The 19,134-nt window shown below is 40.4% G+C and overlaps 1 protein-coding gene across 1 annotated transcript in view; it reads left to right on the top strand.

The window, feature by feature from the left end:
- The first annotated feature begins 6,690 nt into the window (after window positions 1-6,690).
- Window positions 6,691-19,134, top strand: part of negr1 (neuronal growth regulator 1) — a 132,636-nt gene continuing 120,192 nt past the window's right edge. Inside the window, exon 1 of the mRNA XM_044044474.1 lies at window positions 6,691-7,102. Within this exon, the coding sequence (XP_043900409.1) occupies window positions 6,933-7,102 (170 nt within the window). The 5' untranslated portion in view covers window positions 6,691-6,932. The remainder of the gene's footprint in view (window positions 7,103-19,134) is intronic.

Raw genomic sequence — 19,134 nt, forward strand, 5'->3', positions numbered from 1 at the left:
GCCGTCTTTCTCTGCTGCACCTTAAAAGAGGGACCCACTCAAAACGGAGAGAGTTTGGAATTAAATGGAGTTGGTGCTCATTTTGCAGGCTTTCTTGTGACACAAATAGTGCACTCCTGAACATCCATTAGGTGATAATGTAGCACAGCAACCAATAGAGCGCTGAAGAGTACTTTCTATGTGATTGCTCAGTTGAAACGTCTTTCTTTCATCAAGATGTTTTGCTCAGAGAACCTTGGTAGAAATGGATCAATCCATGTACATCCGGTTGTCTCATAGCCAATTAAAAACTACTCTCATTTTTTTCCCCCAACTTTTTCCCTTTCTGGCGACAAAGATGCTGATTCACCGGCTTCCTACGACAGCGTGAAAGTGAAATTACAACCACACGTTGACGCCTCAGCTTTGAGAAACTGTCAGAAGTTTTTTTTTCCGATAGCAAAAACCGGTGCTTGATTACGGTCACGCAAAGTGCCCTCGTGCAAACGTGTCGTCTCGCGATACACTTGGTGGTTTTTTTTTAAAGAGTACGGGACCAACTAGAGAGGAGTTTTTTTTTGTTTTTTTTTTACTTTCCTATCAGTTTTATCATTTCAAGATGATAAAATTGCACTGATGCTACACTCAAGGTTTCAAGGTTACAAACTGAACTCTGCATAATATCTTATTTTTCAATGAGACAGCAGTTTAAAGAGTTTAATCACAGGCACACAGCTGCATTCACCTGGCATTACAGACACTTTCTGATAAATACAGAGAAAGACGTTTTGTCTTGCTTTGCTCGAACAATCAAAGAACTGGAGCTGCTGCTTTGCCTGTGGCTGGTGTTTGAGCAGAACAAGAAAAAAAAGAAAAGAAAAAGAAAACCTAGGGAGTAGGAAGATAGAGTTAGACGTTATTTCCCACAAAAATGATTTATACAGATATGCAAACAAAGAACTTGCTGCAAAGGATAAATCGTGTTAGACAGAATACACATATCCAAAAATATGTTAGGATGACAAAATTATATTAGAATTAATTTTTTTATTGCAACTACGCGTCTAAAATGCAAAAGTGTGTGCGTGTGTGTGGGTCAACCATGCGGACAGGAACACAGACCATGAAAACAGACATGTAACACTATGTGTGCATCCTGTTACTGAGAGTCCAGGAGCACAAGGATTTTCTTTGTAACTGGAACCACAGGGTCACCTTTAGCTTGACACTTTCATCCATGTTTCCCCCACTGCCACTCAGCTTGTTGTTTGCTGTGTCTATTTCTATTCAAGTGGAATTCAAGAACAAGTCATTCCGACATGGGAAGTCATTTACAGAAAATCCAAGCATCAGAGCTGAGGTAGTATATGACGGGGAGTCAGGCTGAGCAGTTCGTCGAAATTTTACTTTTCCAAATCGCAATGCCGTTTTCAAATCGCAGGACGCACAACATTTCTTAAAGTTAAAATGGGTGAAAAATTATAATTGTTTTAAATCTTATTTACTCACGGATCTGCAACAATAACCACATTTTATAATGCCAATAAAAAGTACCATTCCCTCTCATGTCGTGAATCGTAACGCGATGGCAATATCGCTCGAAAATAATCGCAATTTTTCACAATATCTTTTAAAAATCATTCAAATGTGTTTGTCTCATGAAGACAATAAACAACCCCAGTGTTTCAGGCAGGTCCTTAAATGCAACAGACAGACCAGGCACTAAAGCACAAGCTCAATAACAACACACAGAGGAGTGTGATGTCACTGTGCTCAAGAATTCATCTGTGTATGTATTTGTTTGTTGACATCTTGTAAGGATCAATGTTGCATATTGCACCTTTAAGTGGGTATTTTGCATAGACATTAAAGGAGGATCCCTCGCAGTGAGGATCCAATGCAGAATCATTACAACATTTAGTGGCCTTCAGCTGTTCGGAAGCTTTCAGTTCATTGTGGATCGATGTTATTTTTTTTCTTTCTAAAGCCATTCTCATCAGCGTTAATGCCCAGATAAAGCCACTACACCTCAGCAGCGGTTTATGTAAAACTAGTCACACTGCAAGTTTGACTCTCGCCTTAGAAGTGACACATGGGGACTCTCGTGTCCAGTAACTTAGCAGTTCGGTGCTTCACGTGTGACTTCATCCACGGTTGCTTCCCAGAGTCTCGTTATTATGTAGCCTGAAGCCGTGCTCGGTACACGACGGACCACTCTGCATCCGACCAACTGGCCACTCGACTGTTTTCCACAGCTGCTCCACATTTAAGTGATGCGAATGAACAAGAAACGATAAAGTTCTACAGTAGAGATGTCACTAATGTTTCGGCATAATCTTCCACTCTGTAACAAGACAGACTTCTCACTCTTCTAAGCGTCTCTGGCTGCTGTGCGGGAGCTTGATGGAGGTTCATCGTAAACACCGCCCCTGCTATATTTGAATGACCCGGGGGAGCTAATGATCGGTTCACCGTGTGTGAAATGTGGTAGGTGCTGTCTGAAAGTACAAATCAGTTATGACTCAGGAGTGGTGTAGTTTTCTATCCCACGTGTGCACTGCAGGAAAAGCAAAAGAGAGGAAAAGGCTCAGAATAAAATCATTGCTTCGGGGCAAACTTCATAGTTCCTTCAAAATGTGTTTTGTCCACTACCTCTAAGTTATAACTGTGCATTTGGACTTTGACAGTAACAGGCACAGTTTGAGAAATGTAATCCATTACTCTCCGAACACACAAGTGGAAGATGTTGAACTGTGCCATAATGGAATCCGTTATGTGAAGAACTTAGGGCAAAGCAAGAGCATTTAGTTTTTACTTGTTCTGTATTTCCGAGAAAGTCGGGTCAGCCTTTCTTAAAAGCTGAATGTCACAGACTGATGGTGGTGTTTTTGAATTTGCGGACCAACAAATGCCGTCTCGCTCTCACTGTAAGTCTCTGCTCTTCTGTTGACATTTTGCATAACAGCTTTCAGAAAGCTTCAACTCCATCACACACAATCTGACGCCTATCGTGCCATCTTTGTGCTGCAGGTGAATCTTTACACTTTGACACATTTTCTTTCTTCTTATACTTTCAAATGCCAGAAAGTTAGAATGGAAGTTCCTTACTATGAATCAAATGCATGTTACTTTTACTGGAGCTTATGCCACTGTTTCCAGAGACGTCGGCACATGAAGAGACTCACTGTGCTGCAACATACTGACCATCACGCCCTCTGTTTTATGCCTGCGAGGAGATGTTGATATTAATCGTTTCTTGCTTGTTGTAGTGTAGAAGTTGCACATCTGAAAAAATGCTGAAGATCTGAATAATTCAAGTGGTTGGTGAATTTACTGAAACGACATGCACCGTATAAATGTTTTACGTTGTCTTCCAGAAGTCAGTTAGTCCAATTTACCATGTTAAAAAAATAAATATGACAACATGGATTTTCAAAGTGGGTGCAGAGAAGTTACTCTACAGTCTACATTAAGAAGTATAACTATTTAATTGATTTACTTATATAGGAATTAGGGGGATTGTGAGAGCAAATATACTTACATTTTCCCCCGTATGGATCTTTGTGCTGTAAAACTCGGTCTGCATTCATATTTTGATGTTGTGCAAGATCGAATGGCACACTGCTGGATGTCATCCATTATCATAATAGCCAACCCAATCACTATTATAGAAAAAAAACATGCACTTAACTACTTCAAGAAACAATACCGTTCAATGGTGTGCATTAGTCATGTTTTAAATGGGACTGTAAACTGGTGCTATACTTGCGCAAAATAGCATGACGCTGTGCAATTACCTGACCCACACGCACGCGCACGTGCACACACACACACACACACAAAGCAATAAAGTTTCTTTGCTGAGGCTTTTTTAGTTCAGACTCATCATTCATCATGGAACAGTCAAAATGAGGCCGCATGCCTCAGTTGGCTTTGCCACAGAGCACACAATTAAGACAAACCCCAGAGTTGTGATGCTTCCATAACCATAGACACACAAACAAGCGTCCATTCCTCTTGATTATGGTCCACTTACAAAGACGCTGATAACTTTATGAAGTGTGATATGTTTAAATCAATCACGGGACCATGTGGTCTGAGAGAAACGGTCCGTTTGCTCGTGTCACTTCCTTCGATTTCCCTGTGTAAAGCAAATTGTTTGCATTGATTTCACCGTGTGCTCAAAAAGACAGCTGCTTATGAAAACTCTGAAGAAATGTCTAAAGTATCCATAACTCATCACACTTCAGACACCGTTGTAGTCCAATGTCTGACTTTTTTTTTTTTAATATATATAATTCCTGAGGTTATTGTGACTTGAATATTGGAGACTGTCACTCTTCTGCCCCCGCACTAACATTAAACTGAGCCATTGTAATTATAGCCTTCATGAATGGGAAGGTACATTTTCTGAGGTAATTTTTAGGGGATTAGAGAAATTTAAAAGTGAGTGACAAGACAAGGATAGAAAATATCTTATTGTTCCAGTCCAGTGCAGACAACTCTATCACCAAACCACAGTGGAGACATTTGTATTGATCGTATTATCACAGCTATTAGCAGTAGAGGGAGCTTCAGTTATGCAAATAGCATTGTGTTAATGACAAGATGAACTTTTCACTCCCGCTCTTTAATGATGCTTGTCATGGAACATTGGTTGTTGACTCATCTCCAACACGGTGAAATGTCCCTTGTAACCTCTGGAAACCAGTTTCCTGGCTCTCCTGGCCTGCAAATAGAAATGTGGCTCAACTCTTTCTCCCTCGCTGTGATAAACAATTTATCTCCTCAGGTGGATAATAACCAAAGATAAAATGGGACCTCTCACATAAGCAAGACCGACTTCGCTGAAGAGTGAGGCTCCTTTCTCGAGTGTATAGGTTTGTTTATTTTGTTGTGTAAAACTGAAAAAAACTTTCACGGACATTTTATTTCAAGGGAGAAGCTTCAGACAACACTGCAAGCTGCAATCTTGGCTCTGTAGTCTGTGAGGTAGGTTTTTTTTTAAGATTAAATATCACAAAACTGTTTTGATCGCCTCGGGAAAATTGATGAAAAAGAAAAAAAAAGAAAATCTCTTTGGGAAAGAGAAATTTTAAAAGAATCCCAAAAGAGTAGGAAACTTTATATAGGCTTTAAACTATGAAACTCACAATAAAAGAACAAATAAAAAAGAAACAATAATAGCGGCACGGATGAAACAAAAACAACGACAATTACCAACCATGGAATCTAAGAGACGTTATATTCGAAAAGATACTGACACACGCTGGCTGCTTACTCAACGTTGGATTGATGTCCACCAGGAAGCTTCACTAATGTTATATTCATAACAAGCCATGTGTCAGCAGCAATAATTCACCGCGCGCTGTTTCCACATGTCACATCAGAGAAATGTGGGCCTTCTCCGCGGCTATATGACTGTACTGTCTGTGAAGAATTGTGTAGGCTAAGTCAAAAGGCTTAGAGCAGCATAACACAGGCAGCTACGGCTCTAAAACAAACTTTGTAATTCCCCTGTGTCTCCCTCTCGAAGTGTGCATGTGTATGTGTGTGTGTGTGTGAGAAACAGAGCGACAGCAAGCTCCCACATGCCTGTTACAGACCGTCTCCCCAATGAAGTAATGTCAAATAATTGAACAGTCTCCACAGGGCCTTTAATAACGTCTTAGTTATAGTCTGTGAATGAAATGTATGATATTTTTGTTGTTGCTAGTGTTATTACTACATTATACATGACAGTGAGCTTTCGTGTGTGTATACAAGGGCGAATCACAGGACACAAATTAATATTTTGATGCACCCCTAGTATATAGAGCAGCACAGAGGCTGGCAGGGGCAAGAGGCATTTATCCCATCAAAGTGCTGAGCATACTGTGTTTTTTTGAACAGGAGAACGTTGTGTAAAGGTTGTAGAAAAGTAACTATGAGGTTAGGGGAACGTTCTGGGAACATTTGGAGAACATTCTCTAAAGGTTGTATGAAGGTTGTGGCAAAGTCATTTCCTGGGAACCAAATGTGCAACCAAAAACTGACATTAGGAGAACGATGGGGAAGTTTTCTCGTGCCAACCACAGGAGAACTAGGGGGGAACCTCCAGGGAATGTTCCCACAACCACAAGGTAACATTCTGGGAACCAAAAATTGTTAGTTGGGACTCACTTTTGAAACTTTTCGTGGTGTTGCTCTGCGTTTTCAGTCATATACTCCAACTTGTTTGCGTCTCCCTGAAACAAATCACAGAACACAGTGGTGAAATGGTGGAGCGGATAGGCTTAATCAACATTACATGAACTCATTTGACATTGACTTGGATGTAACTGACATTTGTTTGTGTCTAAAAGTTTCACACCACTGTTCCCCACAGTTGCGGTGATGACTCCATTATATGGGACTGAAATGTTTCCCAGAGTTGTCCTGTCTGTGGATTATTCCTGCGTCACCATCAATAAACTCCGTGTTCACCACGAGCTCAGTTTCTCATTCCCTTAGGGCGAATAAATAGTGGGAGGATCTCCAGTCGATATCGTTAATTGCTCCTGGGTTGTATCAATACCTACCGGTTTTACCACTCCATCTCAAGCCACTGGGAAAAGGGTTGCCCGGGAAACGGCCGCATGGCAACAGGATCAGAGCCTGGGGGTTGTCTGCTTCTAGGTCTGCTCCCATTTTACATCGCATTTCCTCACTAGATGGTGTGCGAGCCACTGGAGAGTGCACTTCCCCGCACAGTAGTGGGCTCCACATCGAGCACAACAAATCAGGGAAACTACACGGCGGACCATTTCTTTACAGGAGCTCCGAAGAGCACAAGTGTGGAGATAAAAGCGTCGTTCTCGTTCAGGTTTTCTGGGTTTTTTTTAATTTAAGCTAATCCCCCCACCACCACCACAACACCGCTTCTAGCATAAAGAAGATTTTGGCAAAAGCGACGACATAAACACGCAGCTGTGATGGACATCATGATTGCGGTGCAGGATGCTTGTGTCTCTGGTCAGTGGCTTACTGCGATCATCCTCAGCCTGTGCTGTTTTCTGCCGTCCTGTTTGCCCGCTGGACAAACCGTGGACTATTCCTCGGTGGAAAGTGTGGTGAGCAGACAAGGCGACACGGTGCTTCTGAGGTAAGACAAGCCGCCTCAACTTCACTTTTCTCCCGCTCACACTCTCCGCTCCGTGTCGGAGTTCCGGGGACCCCGACCGCACACACACTTTTAACGCCACTTTGTGGTTTTAAACACGGTTGTGAACTACTTCTGAGGACCGAAGAGGTTGCCATTCAGCGCCTGTGCTAAACACAAAATAGGTCGCTTTCCCTCCATCCCGTCCTTGTTTTCGCCTGTTGGCGGTGGGTGGGGGTGCTGGGGGCTAACAGCCGGGCACACTGGCTGCTCCTGCGTCAAGTGTACATCTGCTGCTAACAGCAAAGTTTTCTTGCGTACTTTCAAACGGCCAAGACAGATACTGGCTTTGTATGTGCGAGTATTTGATTTTTACATAGGCTTTGAATGGGACGTTGTCCTCTGAATTACCATATTAGCCTGTTCATTCCTTATGTAATGTGAGTCAGTGATTCTCTTTTATCCCCATGACTCCCCCTGTATGCATGCATGCCATGCAAGTATATATGTATCTATGTATGTATGTGTATATATATATATATATATATATATATATATATATATATATATATATATATATATATATATATATATACAATTATTATAACATTATTGGAGATATTGGGATTTAAAAAGCCCCCCCAAAAAGTCTATTATACATACTTATATATATATATCTATGTATGTATGTATGTATGTATATATGTGTATGTATATATATATATATATGTACATGTATATATATGTATGTGTTTGTGTGTGCGTGTGTGTATATATACATATGACAGTTTCTTGACCATGTGCAAACTGAACTCTCACTGATTATCGGGGACTACTAAGTCTAAACCTTCTTAAAGGTCCAGTGTCTAACATTTGGGATGGTTTATTGGAATAAATCCAATGTACCACTCACACATATCTTAAAATAGAAACAAATACTAATAATTTGTGGTTTGTTTTGGCCTTTTTAAATGTACGTAAGGCAAGAGCCTTGCATTATTGAGGCAGCCATCTTGCCTTGCCATATTTCTACAGCAACCCAAATGGACAAACCAGCCAGAAAGTGCAATTTTGAAGAGGAAGCTTACTGCACACATTGAGATGAACAGCATCCTTTCTGGTATGTGAAGGCCACCATAGTTCCCTCACATACTTGGTCTCACAGTCTCACCAATTAGATATTACTGAATCTTACACTCGAGACCTTTAACTCTACAATATCTCCCTGTAGTCCCTGTGAAGTAAATGGAGATATTCTCCTCTTCACACGTTATAGATGTTAGAAAATACCAGTGGCTAAGCACATGTGACAAAACAATGTGGAGAAAAGACTGAAAATTCCCTCCAGTGTTCTGTTCAGGATTTTTTTAGGCATGGCTTAAAAAATGGCATGATGATTTACCTGAGCCATAGCCAGCATAACTCCTCCTGGCCCAAAAGCAGGTAGACATAATTTTTCTATGTGTGTTGAACAGGAAGTTTGATACTGGTGCATTTACGTTTTATATATTATTTTTTGTATAAATGCTGACAAATGGCGATGTTCTCAGATTTTGTCGGTGTGAGTGGTGCCTCCAGCAGACATGTCCCAGCCTCTCAGAGCAGAGAATGTTGCTGAATTTTACATGAGTATGTTTAAACACTTAAATCAGAGGAGATATTATTTCTCACTTTTCAGGGACTTTAAGAATATGAAACTTTTTCTCATGATGTTAGACAGCCTTATATTTGGTGAGCATTTCTTGAAGTTGCTAGACAAGTCCAATGGAAGCGGCGGTGTGCGTGGCAGTACAGTAGACCCAGCGGCATGTTTAGTGAAGTCAGTGTTGATAATATGTCAATACCTCATACAACCACACTTCAAAGAGGGGGAATTATCCTTTAAATATTTCACATTATCAACTTGAAATTTCTTACCGACATTCAGCCTTCATGTTTTCAGTCATTACAGAAGCTCATTAAGCTGAATGAGATTCTTGTTTTTTCACATTATTATGTAGCATCTCTCACTTTGTTTCATCCGCACAGGTTCCAACCTTTTCACTTAAGAGTTAAAAAGAGTTATCGAAAAATGCCATACTTTTTATAATATAGTTTAATGCATACTTTATGTTGTAGGCAGACTAAAGTCTATCATAAATATTGATGGTTCATTTCAGTGTTTCTTTAATATTCACCTCTTTGGTGTACCAACTAAAAATGGGCTTGGATAAACTCTTGTTCCACCAGTACCAAATATCCACCTTGAGGTCTGTCCTGTTTCAATATGAATTCTGTAGATGATGACTCAGAGATTCTAGATGTGGACTTGAATACAGACAGAATGTCTAAAGTTCCTCGCAGCATGGCCGTTAGTCGTTAGGACATGTCTGTCTTTGTATGAGTATGCCTCGGTGCTCATCGTCACCTTGTCAACAGCTGAAAAATACTCAAAGTCTTTTACTGAGTTTCCTCCATGCTCATGGTTAGGTCCCATCTTTTTTTTTTTTTTTCCTCTTACTGTCTCTTTTAGAGGGGGAGTTTAATTCCCCATTGTCAATCTGTGTCAGCTGTGATCAGTGGGAGAAGGTTTGCCTGAATCCTGGTGGTTTATTGGGCCATAGATGATCCCTGTTCTATGGATTGCCTCAATAAACAAGTTGCCTCCATCCCTCTGAATAAGGCAACACTCTCTCTCCAAAAGCCGGTCATTGCCTCAGTAAATGTCATGGAGAAATCTATTCAATTCATACGAGAAAACACATTTAAGATGCTTTCATTGTCTGTCTGTAACAGTTAATTTATGGACTATTCAGCTCTCAGTATAAGCGTTCACTTGCTGTTTTCACTCATAAGAATGCTGCCAGTGCGGTGTTATCACTTGCATGCACCTGTTGACCTGATAGGAATCATAAGCCAGTAAACTGCTCTGATTCTCTGGTTTGCAACTAATTGCGAAAACACTGTGGTGACAAAGGCCTGCTCTGTCTTTGTAGACTAATTTCCTCAAACCACAATTAACCATGTTTTTTTGTTGTTTAGCGTTTTCATTGGTCTTGAAGAAAACACTTGAAAATGCCCTTGTAATTGAATAACATACAGCATGAGTTAATTCTAGTTAGGCACATTTACTGCATTTTTGTACTGCTATGAACTTCTATCGGGAGCACATCTTCCCTATCCTATTACGGGTTTCGTGTCATTTGGATACAGATGAAGAAACCTTGACTGTTACTAGTAAATGTCTCATCTGGTTACGAATTAAGGGGAGCAGCAACAAGATAAAAAGACAGTTCCCTATGTTGTCAGGAAACACATGGTATCAGCGACAGTCTCTTCCACATGGATGAGCAGCTGTAATAAGCAGAAAAGTCCAAGGAGACCGAAATTCCCAACATAGAATGGTACCCCACAGTTACAATTCTAAGTCCATCAACAGCTGTTTTATACTTTCCCAGATGGATATAATGGCGCTCATTTATCAAACTTGCGTAGAAACTGGTGCAGATTCAGGTGCAAAAATCACCGTAGGCCAAGTCTCACTTGAGATTCATGAAGCGTGCCTATGCCACCCAATCCTGGTGTATGCCGGATCAAAAAAATGTAAATGTGCCACATTCACATCTGCAGAGTTTGAATATTTTTTGATTTATTATTAACACACATCCTTAAAAATGTAGATATAGCAACATAGACATTTCTGTCTTTTTAATCAGATGAAGAGTCGTTTGCCAGCACTCAGCCGTCAGCTGTATGAACCGGCTTTGATCCAGCTGTACAAAGCCAGGTGACCACCAACTGTAAACACGACCGTGGATGTTCACTGCAGAAGTCCTGAAAAACCAGGCTGAAATGTGTCACTTAATTACTGACATACTTTGTTCCCTGTTTGCACTCAACAATCAACAATCGAATATGAACACCAACAAATAAAACAAATATTGTGCAGTCTGTTTCTCGTACTAAAAAACCTACTTGCCAAACATTAGTATTTAATACTTACATTTTACAAGTGCTGAATGATGTCCTGTCTCCTCCTCTCAGATGTGGCTGCAGTAGACAGGCCTCTGTGGGCAGAGGCTCATCTCGCTGGGCTTCACTTTCTGTTCTCATATTTTTGCAGAATCTCATAGGCCAAAATGATGTCACACACCTTTTCAAGTGTTTACAGCAGGGTTCTCCCCCGCTGCTCGCAAACACAGCCCCTCTGCCCTTCAGCAGCCCTATGCAGCTCTCCGCTGCTACCCGCATTTGGAATGCTCACTGAATTAATGTAAACTGCATGTAATTATGTCACCTGTAGTCTGGCAACAAAAAAATCCTTCACCTTTTAAAGTGTGTGCTGATAATACAGTATAGCTGTAGATTATTATTGTTAAATTCCAGCATTTTGCATGCAACAACTGTAAGTGTGGGAGCCTCTGTGTGACCAGACATTGTATTAGTATGATCTAATAACAATTACTACACTGCAAATTCACATTGATTTCAAACTTGGGTGCACCTGGTCTGAGCTGGCATGGGATTTGATCGAACGCTACTCCAATGTCCATATTTAAATGCTGATCTTAGTGTGGAAATGAGCGTACACCCTCTTTTTTTGATGTGCGCACGTTTGATAAATGAGGGCCACTGACAGCTACACCAAAGGTGCACTGGCATTTTACATGCTGCATCACCTGAAAATAGTAACAGTGCAAATAAATAGCAGCAGGGCTGTACACGGACACGAATGAGACAACGATCCTAGCTTATTTCTGTGATTTAGTTTGACAGTTGGTCCTCAGAGGCAAACTAGGGTCTGCACCACAGTCTCTGTAATGGTGCAAAATTGACCTGTCACTGGTTTGAAAGTCTGGTATTCATATAGATCTAAAATCATTGCCTCATGTCAACAGACCCGTTGATGAAAATCTTTTCTGGCTGTAGATGATTGTGCGGGAGCTGAGTTTTCTGCTTTATCAGGACAAAAACAGTGCCATGTATCATTTTCCTCAAATGTGTCATTATTACGGCTTTGAAAGGTCTTGACATTTACTATAAGCACTTGTGCCAGAGACAACATCTAGTTTAAATGGCTTGGTGTCCCCACAGAACGTAGGAATAATAAGTGGCTGGTCAAACTCCACAGGACACAATTTGAAAGTAGTTGGAATTGTCGTCTTCACATAGGCCATAAACATACAGTCGCTGACATACAGCACCAGCTCCACTTTATGCATTTCAGCACTTTTTTAATTAGGCAAGACGGTATTCTTTTAAAAGTGTAAGCATGTCTATTTCATCTCCAGCAGCTTGATTGGTGATGTTGCAGATATAGTGGACTCTGAGGTAGCTGCCAAATAGATGCACTCTCTAATGGGAAAGTCTGGTTTACCTTTTATGACACACGTGGACACAGCTCAGTCTGTCACTGTTAATGAAACACCACAATCCCCTCGCCTGTTTGCTGAACCACTCGTTTGATGTGATCATTATCAGCACATTATTGATGTCCTTCACTGTCCCTGTTGTCTCCACATCTCAGGATCAAGTGTTATAACCCTCATTTTTGGCTAGTGATTTGATGCTATCATGATGATGTTGTGTTGGAGTCATTGGGGACTAAGCAGCTTCCAGCTGTGCATGCACAGATAATACTTTGGGTGTTATGTTAAAAAAAATAAATAAAAAATCCTACTTTTTTCTTTTTTTTTTTGCAGTAGGACGCAAGCATATTGCTCATATAAGGGTCTATCTACTTTTGCTCACAGGAGGCTGGCTACACTAAAGTATTCATCAGATGCATTACTATATGGCATTAATTTGAAATCAATGTAATTTGGTTCTTATGAAAATCATTGGATAAGGTGACATCATAGTACAGTGGCTAAGAAGGCATTTATAGTAGCTGCCTCTTTAAAGGCTTCCAGAAAACCTCCACCTAAGATTCCACTTGAAAATAACTTGAAAAGCATGTTGTGAGTGTTTTGAATTGTCATTCAGGTCGTGGCTGAAAGCAGCCTAATATGTGCCTAATTTATGATGGGGAATAGTGTTTCAAAGCCTATTATAAAGGTAAGTGTTGTCAAAACCAATCCTGTAGTTAATGTAAGTCTTGCTGTAATAAAAGTTCCTGTGAAAAATCGTGACGATGAATAGAAATCACATTGGAAATTAAATTAGATCTCATTAAATCTGTCGTGTCAAACATATCTACAAATCAGATGGACACTATTCATAAGACTGGGTCTCATAATATTGTGGATGAACACGTTTGCCGTGTTTATGCAGTTAGACACGTGTTTAGGTACATCAACCTTCTGTTAGAGAAAATAATGTAGTAGTAGCGATGGGCAAAGTAGTTCTTTTTAACTGATCTACAGTTTGCCATTGTTTTAGGATTTGCTAAGGCTGATTCTGACAGTTTAAGCTTCTGAATATCACTCAGAGCACACGTTCTTGAGCACGGATTCATTCATAGTAAAGTCGGTGAACAACTCGCTTTCATTCGCAGCAGTCTGTTGTTCGCCCGCTGCCTCACTCGAGGCACAACAGCGCTCAGCTCGGCTGAAGTGTGATGATGAAGGAATCATTTCAGTTTGGTTTGTTCATTCCAACCGATCATTCTTGAACCACACGACACTAATGTAGTAAGAATGATTTATGGGACACTGACAGAGCTTTTAAGCTTTTTACATCTAAAACCACAATTAACCTCGTCAGGGTTAAGTTGTAACTGTTGTTTCTTCAGCCATCAAAAATCTAATTATTTGACACTTGCATGACATTATTGACCCATTTAACAGTCATGTTGCCCAGCCCAAGAGTAGCCGTAGAATGGAATGCTTTTTCATATCAAAACCTTTGAGCTAGATACAGTAAATGCTAGCTTTTAAAGCAGCATTCTCATATTGGGTCATATAAGGTCGGTGGGAACATGATTTGGGGTAGAAAACTTGGCTTAAACCTATTCCAAACTGTGAGCATCCATGTAATTGCAATCACACAGGAGTGTTTCTGTGTTGTGAGACAGCTATAAGCCTCAAAATGAAACTTGACAGACAGTGACTGGAGAGGCAATGACATGTTCTCTTTTGGGGAATTTTAAAGAGAAGTTAGTTGATGTTTTGTTTGTTTTTTTTAATACATCGCTGACAGCTTAAAGAATAGTTCACAGTTTAAATGAGCATCTTTGGTTTTAATTTGACCACTTGCTATCTGTGAGTGCATTCATTAAATGTGTGTGAATGCTGAGGGTGGGAATTTTATACATTACTTTCAGTTCGTTGACAGATGGTTGATGTGCAATTTGTGTTTCTGTGCATTTTTGTGTCACATTTGAGTCATTTTCTTTAGCGGTGAAGATTCGGCTATGCTCTCTGACAGATATGCCAGGCTATTTTTTTTTCCCCCACCGGCTCTTTTGTTGAACATGAAACAGCCCTTCTCTGCTCCAAGTCACTTGCCATCACTCTCCGTCTTTCATCACAGACAGCTGAAATGATTCCTCAGAGCCCCCTCAATTAAAATCCTTAATCAATCAGTTTGCATCTCCTTGTGTTTTATGATTATTAGTCGAGATACTCCGACAACACTCTCATGCGGCTCCTCAGTTAAGTCAAGCACAGTCTTGCTATGCTTCTCATGTCAGCAGGTTAGAGACAAAACTTGCTGACATCAGAGTTTCAAGCCTGAGTGATGGTGAAGCTTTGAAACAAAGAGTGCAGGCACAGGGGTGGTATGCTTTGCTTGGTATGCTGAGCATGAAAAACACCGCAACCTTTAGAAAGCTTCTGGGAAACATTACATTTCCTCCATGTACTATATTTCTCTCCAGTAGGTACCCTCAAATAATCCAAAGTGAGAGGGTGGAGCTGCCAGGTAGAGTAGAGTCAGATTTGCCTGACTGATATACCGGCATATTTATTTCACTATCAGTATTTGAATGTAAATGCTAATTCCCAGTTGCCTGAGTGGATCATCACCATGGTCGATATGCTCTCAAGACAGAGTGCTTGATTGCAGTATTTTCAGTGCATTATGTGGGAGCATAAGTTGAGGTTGGAGGGACCACAGGTAAACACGAGTTTCATCCTGTGTGAATAATAAATCAGAGGTTTCTTTTCCGTGAAAAGGAGGCTTTCTGCTGTATTGAAGGCATTGGTTTTTGTAATTTAATGAAATTCAGTATCCGTGGTCTATCTTGGGGTGACACTGTATCGACTAAAAATGACTAAAAAGGATCCGCATCGTACACGATTTATCTTGTACGACTCACACAGCATGTAGCTATTGTAACAATCAGAGAAAGTCTCTATATTAACAAAGAATGATTGACTGTAATCTCTTTTTTTTTGGCATGTGTCTCATATATTCATGACGCCTGGTCTCTCACAATTGATTAGAAAATCCAGCAGCTATACTGTCATTTGGTTCTATGCTAGCATAGCTAAAGAATTTTAATTGGAGCCACTCTGAGCAGGTTTCTTTTTTTTTCTGTTTCTCTCTTTGTGTCATCTGCATAATGATTGTGTGGGTTTCAGACTGCTGTAAATGTTAGTTGGAGCCCAGTAATTGGAGAGTCTGCATTGGTAATTATTACCAAATGGAGAAAGAAGCACTGGAGCAAATCAATATCACTGAGAGTGGTGCTACATTTTGTTTCCAGGGTGTTCAGGAGTTAAGGCAACAGAAGTGGTATGCTGAACAGAGATTAATAAAAGCCCAATTTACGAGTCAAATTCACTTATACTGTCAGATGTTATGCTCCGTATATTTTTACATAGTATATGGGGTTGCAGTCCTGATGGAGTAATAAAGCATGTTTTCTTTTTGTTTTATTCTAGGGTTGATGGCATACAAAATGCCCTTGTTTCATACAAGGGCTGCAAAAATTTGTTTTGTTGACATTGCCGACAAAAAAAAACGACAATACATTTAGTCACAGACAAATTAAATTGTCGATAATTGTCAGATACGTCATTGCACGTCGTTTTTCACACTACGGACCTGAACAACATCCTTTTTTAAGTCGTGAGTGAGACATGTCGCTTTCTACCTATCTCTGCGAGGAGTCTGCAGCGGACAGCGGGGGACGACGGGTAGACATCAGAGCGACATGGCTCTTGCCCGAAAATATGGAAGGTATGGGAGCATTTCACTCTGGATGCACGGGGGGTCACATGTTTAATTTGCAAAGCTGAATTTGCATATCGCAGGAGCACATTTGTCTAACATTATGTCACGTCATCATGTCGCTGGAACACACTGTAGAGTATACTCTGCACACAATTCATTTTTATTCATGTCACAATAAATTAATGCAATGTTAAATATGATTCCATAGTTTACAGACACATTATTTCAGCATTTTTATTTATCTTTTGTGGAGGTATCCTGAACAGCAGCAAAAAGCATTCAGTATTTTTGAAACAAGTATTTTTATTGACTTTATTGTTAGGTAACACATGCCCATCACAACCTCAAGGTAAATTGAAAAGCTAAAGAGTAATTTTGTGATTTCCTATTAGATTAGTTGACTCATCGTTTCAATAATCGATGACTATCAAAATAGAAGTTAGTTGCAGCCCTTTTTCATACTGCCTCATTGTCAATTCATGACAGTGTATTAACTCTTTGCTTTTATGGACAGATGGCACACATGGTTTGTTTGTGTAGAGTAACCCATTTGAATAGAACAAAGTCTGTTGTTGAAGTGGTGTGTTGAAATAAAAAAAAAAACTGCCCCCACAGCATTTGACTTATAATGGGAACACAGAACACTGTAATCACTCACAAAGGTTAGTGCTATGATGTTGAAAATGCTCCCAACCTTCATTGTTTCCTGATTCAGAATTCAGTCCAGAACCACAGAAAAATGATGACAGTAACGTTCTAACCACACCCTAGTACGGACTGATCAGCTGATGTGATGCCCACTGAGTAGGATTCTAATTTTAGACTGAGACTTGCTTTTCATAATGGAACTTTCACTTTTCCCCCCCCTCCGTCTGCGTCTGTAATATTTCTGCTGTATCTCTTCTCTACCTATTTTGCCCTTTCTCTCTGCAGCGCTCTGTTCTTTAAAGGTCGAGTGAGCGATTGTAATGCAAGATACTTGTTAAATTAAGTGAATATCTCCTTGTGGTCTGTCAAATGTTTCTTCTAAGTGTCGGCTGAAATCGCAGTCTGGTGTTACTATAGAGCTGCTATAAATGGCAAAAATAAACAAAGTGGCCACGCGATATTCCAGCCGCTGTGGAGTGTTCAAGCGTGTGCACATGACACCGGAATGACAAAGAGAAGAGGTAGGTGTGAGGCAGTGGGAGTAAGAGACTGTAAGTCTGACACATGCAAAAGCATTGTGTTAACTAAAGCGTTAACAGAGGAAGGTAGAGGCAAAAGAAACACACACAACCCCCTGTCTCTTTGAGATTTGAGAAAGTCCTAATTCACTTTGGTCAACAACAAAGTATGTTTTGAATACTCACCCACAAACTGTAGAACATTTATTGTGACTCCAGTGTGGATAGAGAGTGTACTGCATACATCAGTGGTCAGTAATAGGCGGACCGGGACTCTGTCCTGTCTGGACCCAGACATTAAGTTTTAATCACTTTTGGCGGAGATTACATTTTGATCGGCGACTCTCTACTGACAGTGTTTCTACCGTTGTGCACGCTACTTAGTAAAAGGGACATCCTGCCTGTCTCTGACTGGCCAGTAAGTCAGCCAGTCACAGGCAGAGGAGGGCGGCTGCCAGCAAATCAGCCTTCAGCAGGCACTCTTGACAGCGGCAACGGTGACAGCGAGAGAGAATTGCAAAAGGATCGAGAAGACGAGAGAGAGAGAAAAGGGGCGGAAGTGAGTCAATGTACCATGACTTGTCCCAAATGGCGTATGGTTGACGTTGAAAACTGGGCTTTTAATCCGGAATAGACCGAGGCGTTCATGATCATCCTACCCTTAGGAAGCTAAAAACTGCTGCGTCTCACATACAAACATACATTTGACAAACGTTACACTCTAAATTTGGCAGTTAGGGTCCAAAAAAAAACTATTGTTTAAATGGCATTGAATTACAGCTTTCTTTATTTGTCCTTGACTTCACTGCAGATATTGATACAGTGACTGTGTTACTTCAATATATATATGTGTATATATATATATATATATATATATATATGAATAAACTGTAATATATAACTACATTATAATGCATCTTGCGTGCATGAGGACATTTTCTCTATCCGGACCTCCTTAAATCATAATTGACTACCCCTGGCTTACATGTTCAGTTGGCAATCACAAGAATCAATCCCCACATTATAAGGGTACTGTTAAATTGTGGTACTTGTATAATAACAATAAATCACAAATCAAATCAAATTGGCACCCAAGTATCTTGATACAATGGAATCATGAGAAAAACATGTCTTCTTTTACATCAGGAGTGAACATCTTTTCTGTTCACAAATGCAATTATGGATTATTGCCGGTTGACCGTGAAATGGTTAATTATAAACATTTCATAGAACAACATGAAATTAACCTCAGACAAGATCTGTCTGTCGTTCTCAGCAGCGAGGTTTAGCAATCAGGTCTGGAAATGCGTGTACTGCAGATAATAGTGTATGAAGTGAGCGTACCTCTTACATGTTGAAATGTGCAAGAGTCAACACAGGAAACACCGTCTGTACTGTATTGTTTGAGCCATAGTCAGATGCAACGGTAGCACATCCCCAAGACAGTCAATCAGTTTCCTACCCCAACAGTACATTCTACAATCCCATGACACTTAAGACAACATGCAGTTGTCTTAAGTGGAAGTGTGTGGGCCTTGTCGTTCTGCCAAGAAAACATCATTCCACTGTCACTTTACAAAACCAGACCCCCGCTGCCTTCCTCCCCGTGCTGTGTGGATGCTGCTTTCATTTCAGAATATTCACTGTAGATTTTGCCAGTGCCATTATTAATGGATAGACTTTTCAAAACCTGGAAAGGATAACCTGCCACCTCAGGGCCATTCAGCAAGTTCAAAAAATAAAAATAAAACTGCAATGCAGTTTTTCTGA

Source organism: Solea senegalensis, linkage group LG14 (assembly GCF_019176455.1).
Source record: "Solea senegalensis isolate Sse05_10M linkage group LG14, IFAPA_SoseM_1, whole genome shotgun sequence".
Taxonomy (NCBI): domain Eukaryota; kingdom Metazoa; phylum Chordata; class Actinopteri; order Pleuronectiformes; family Soleidae; genus Solea; species Solea senegalensis.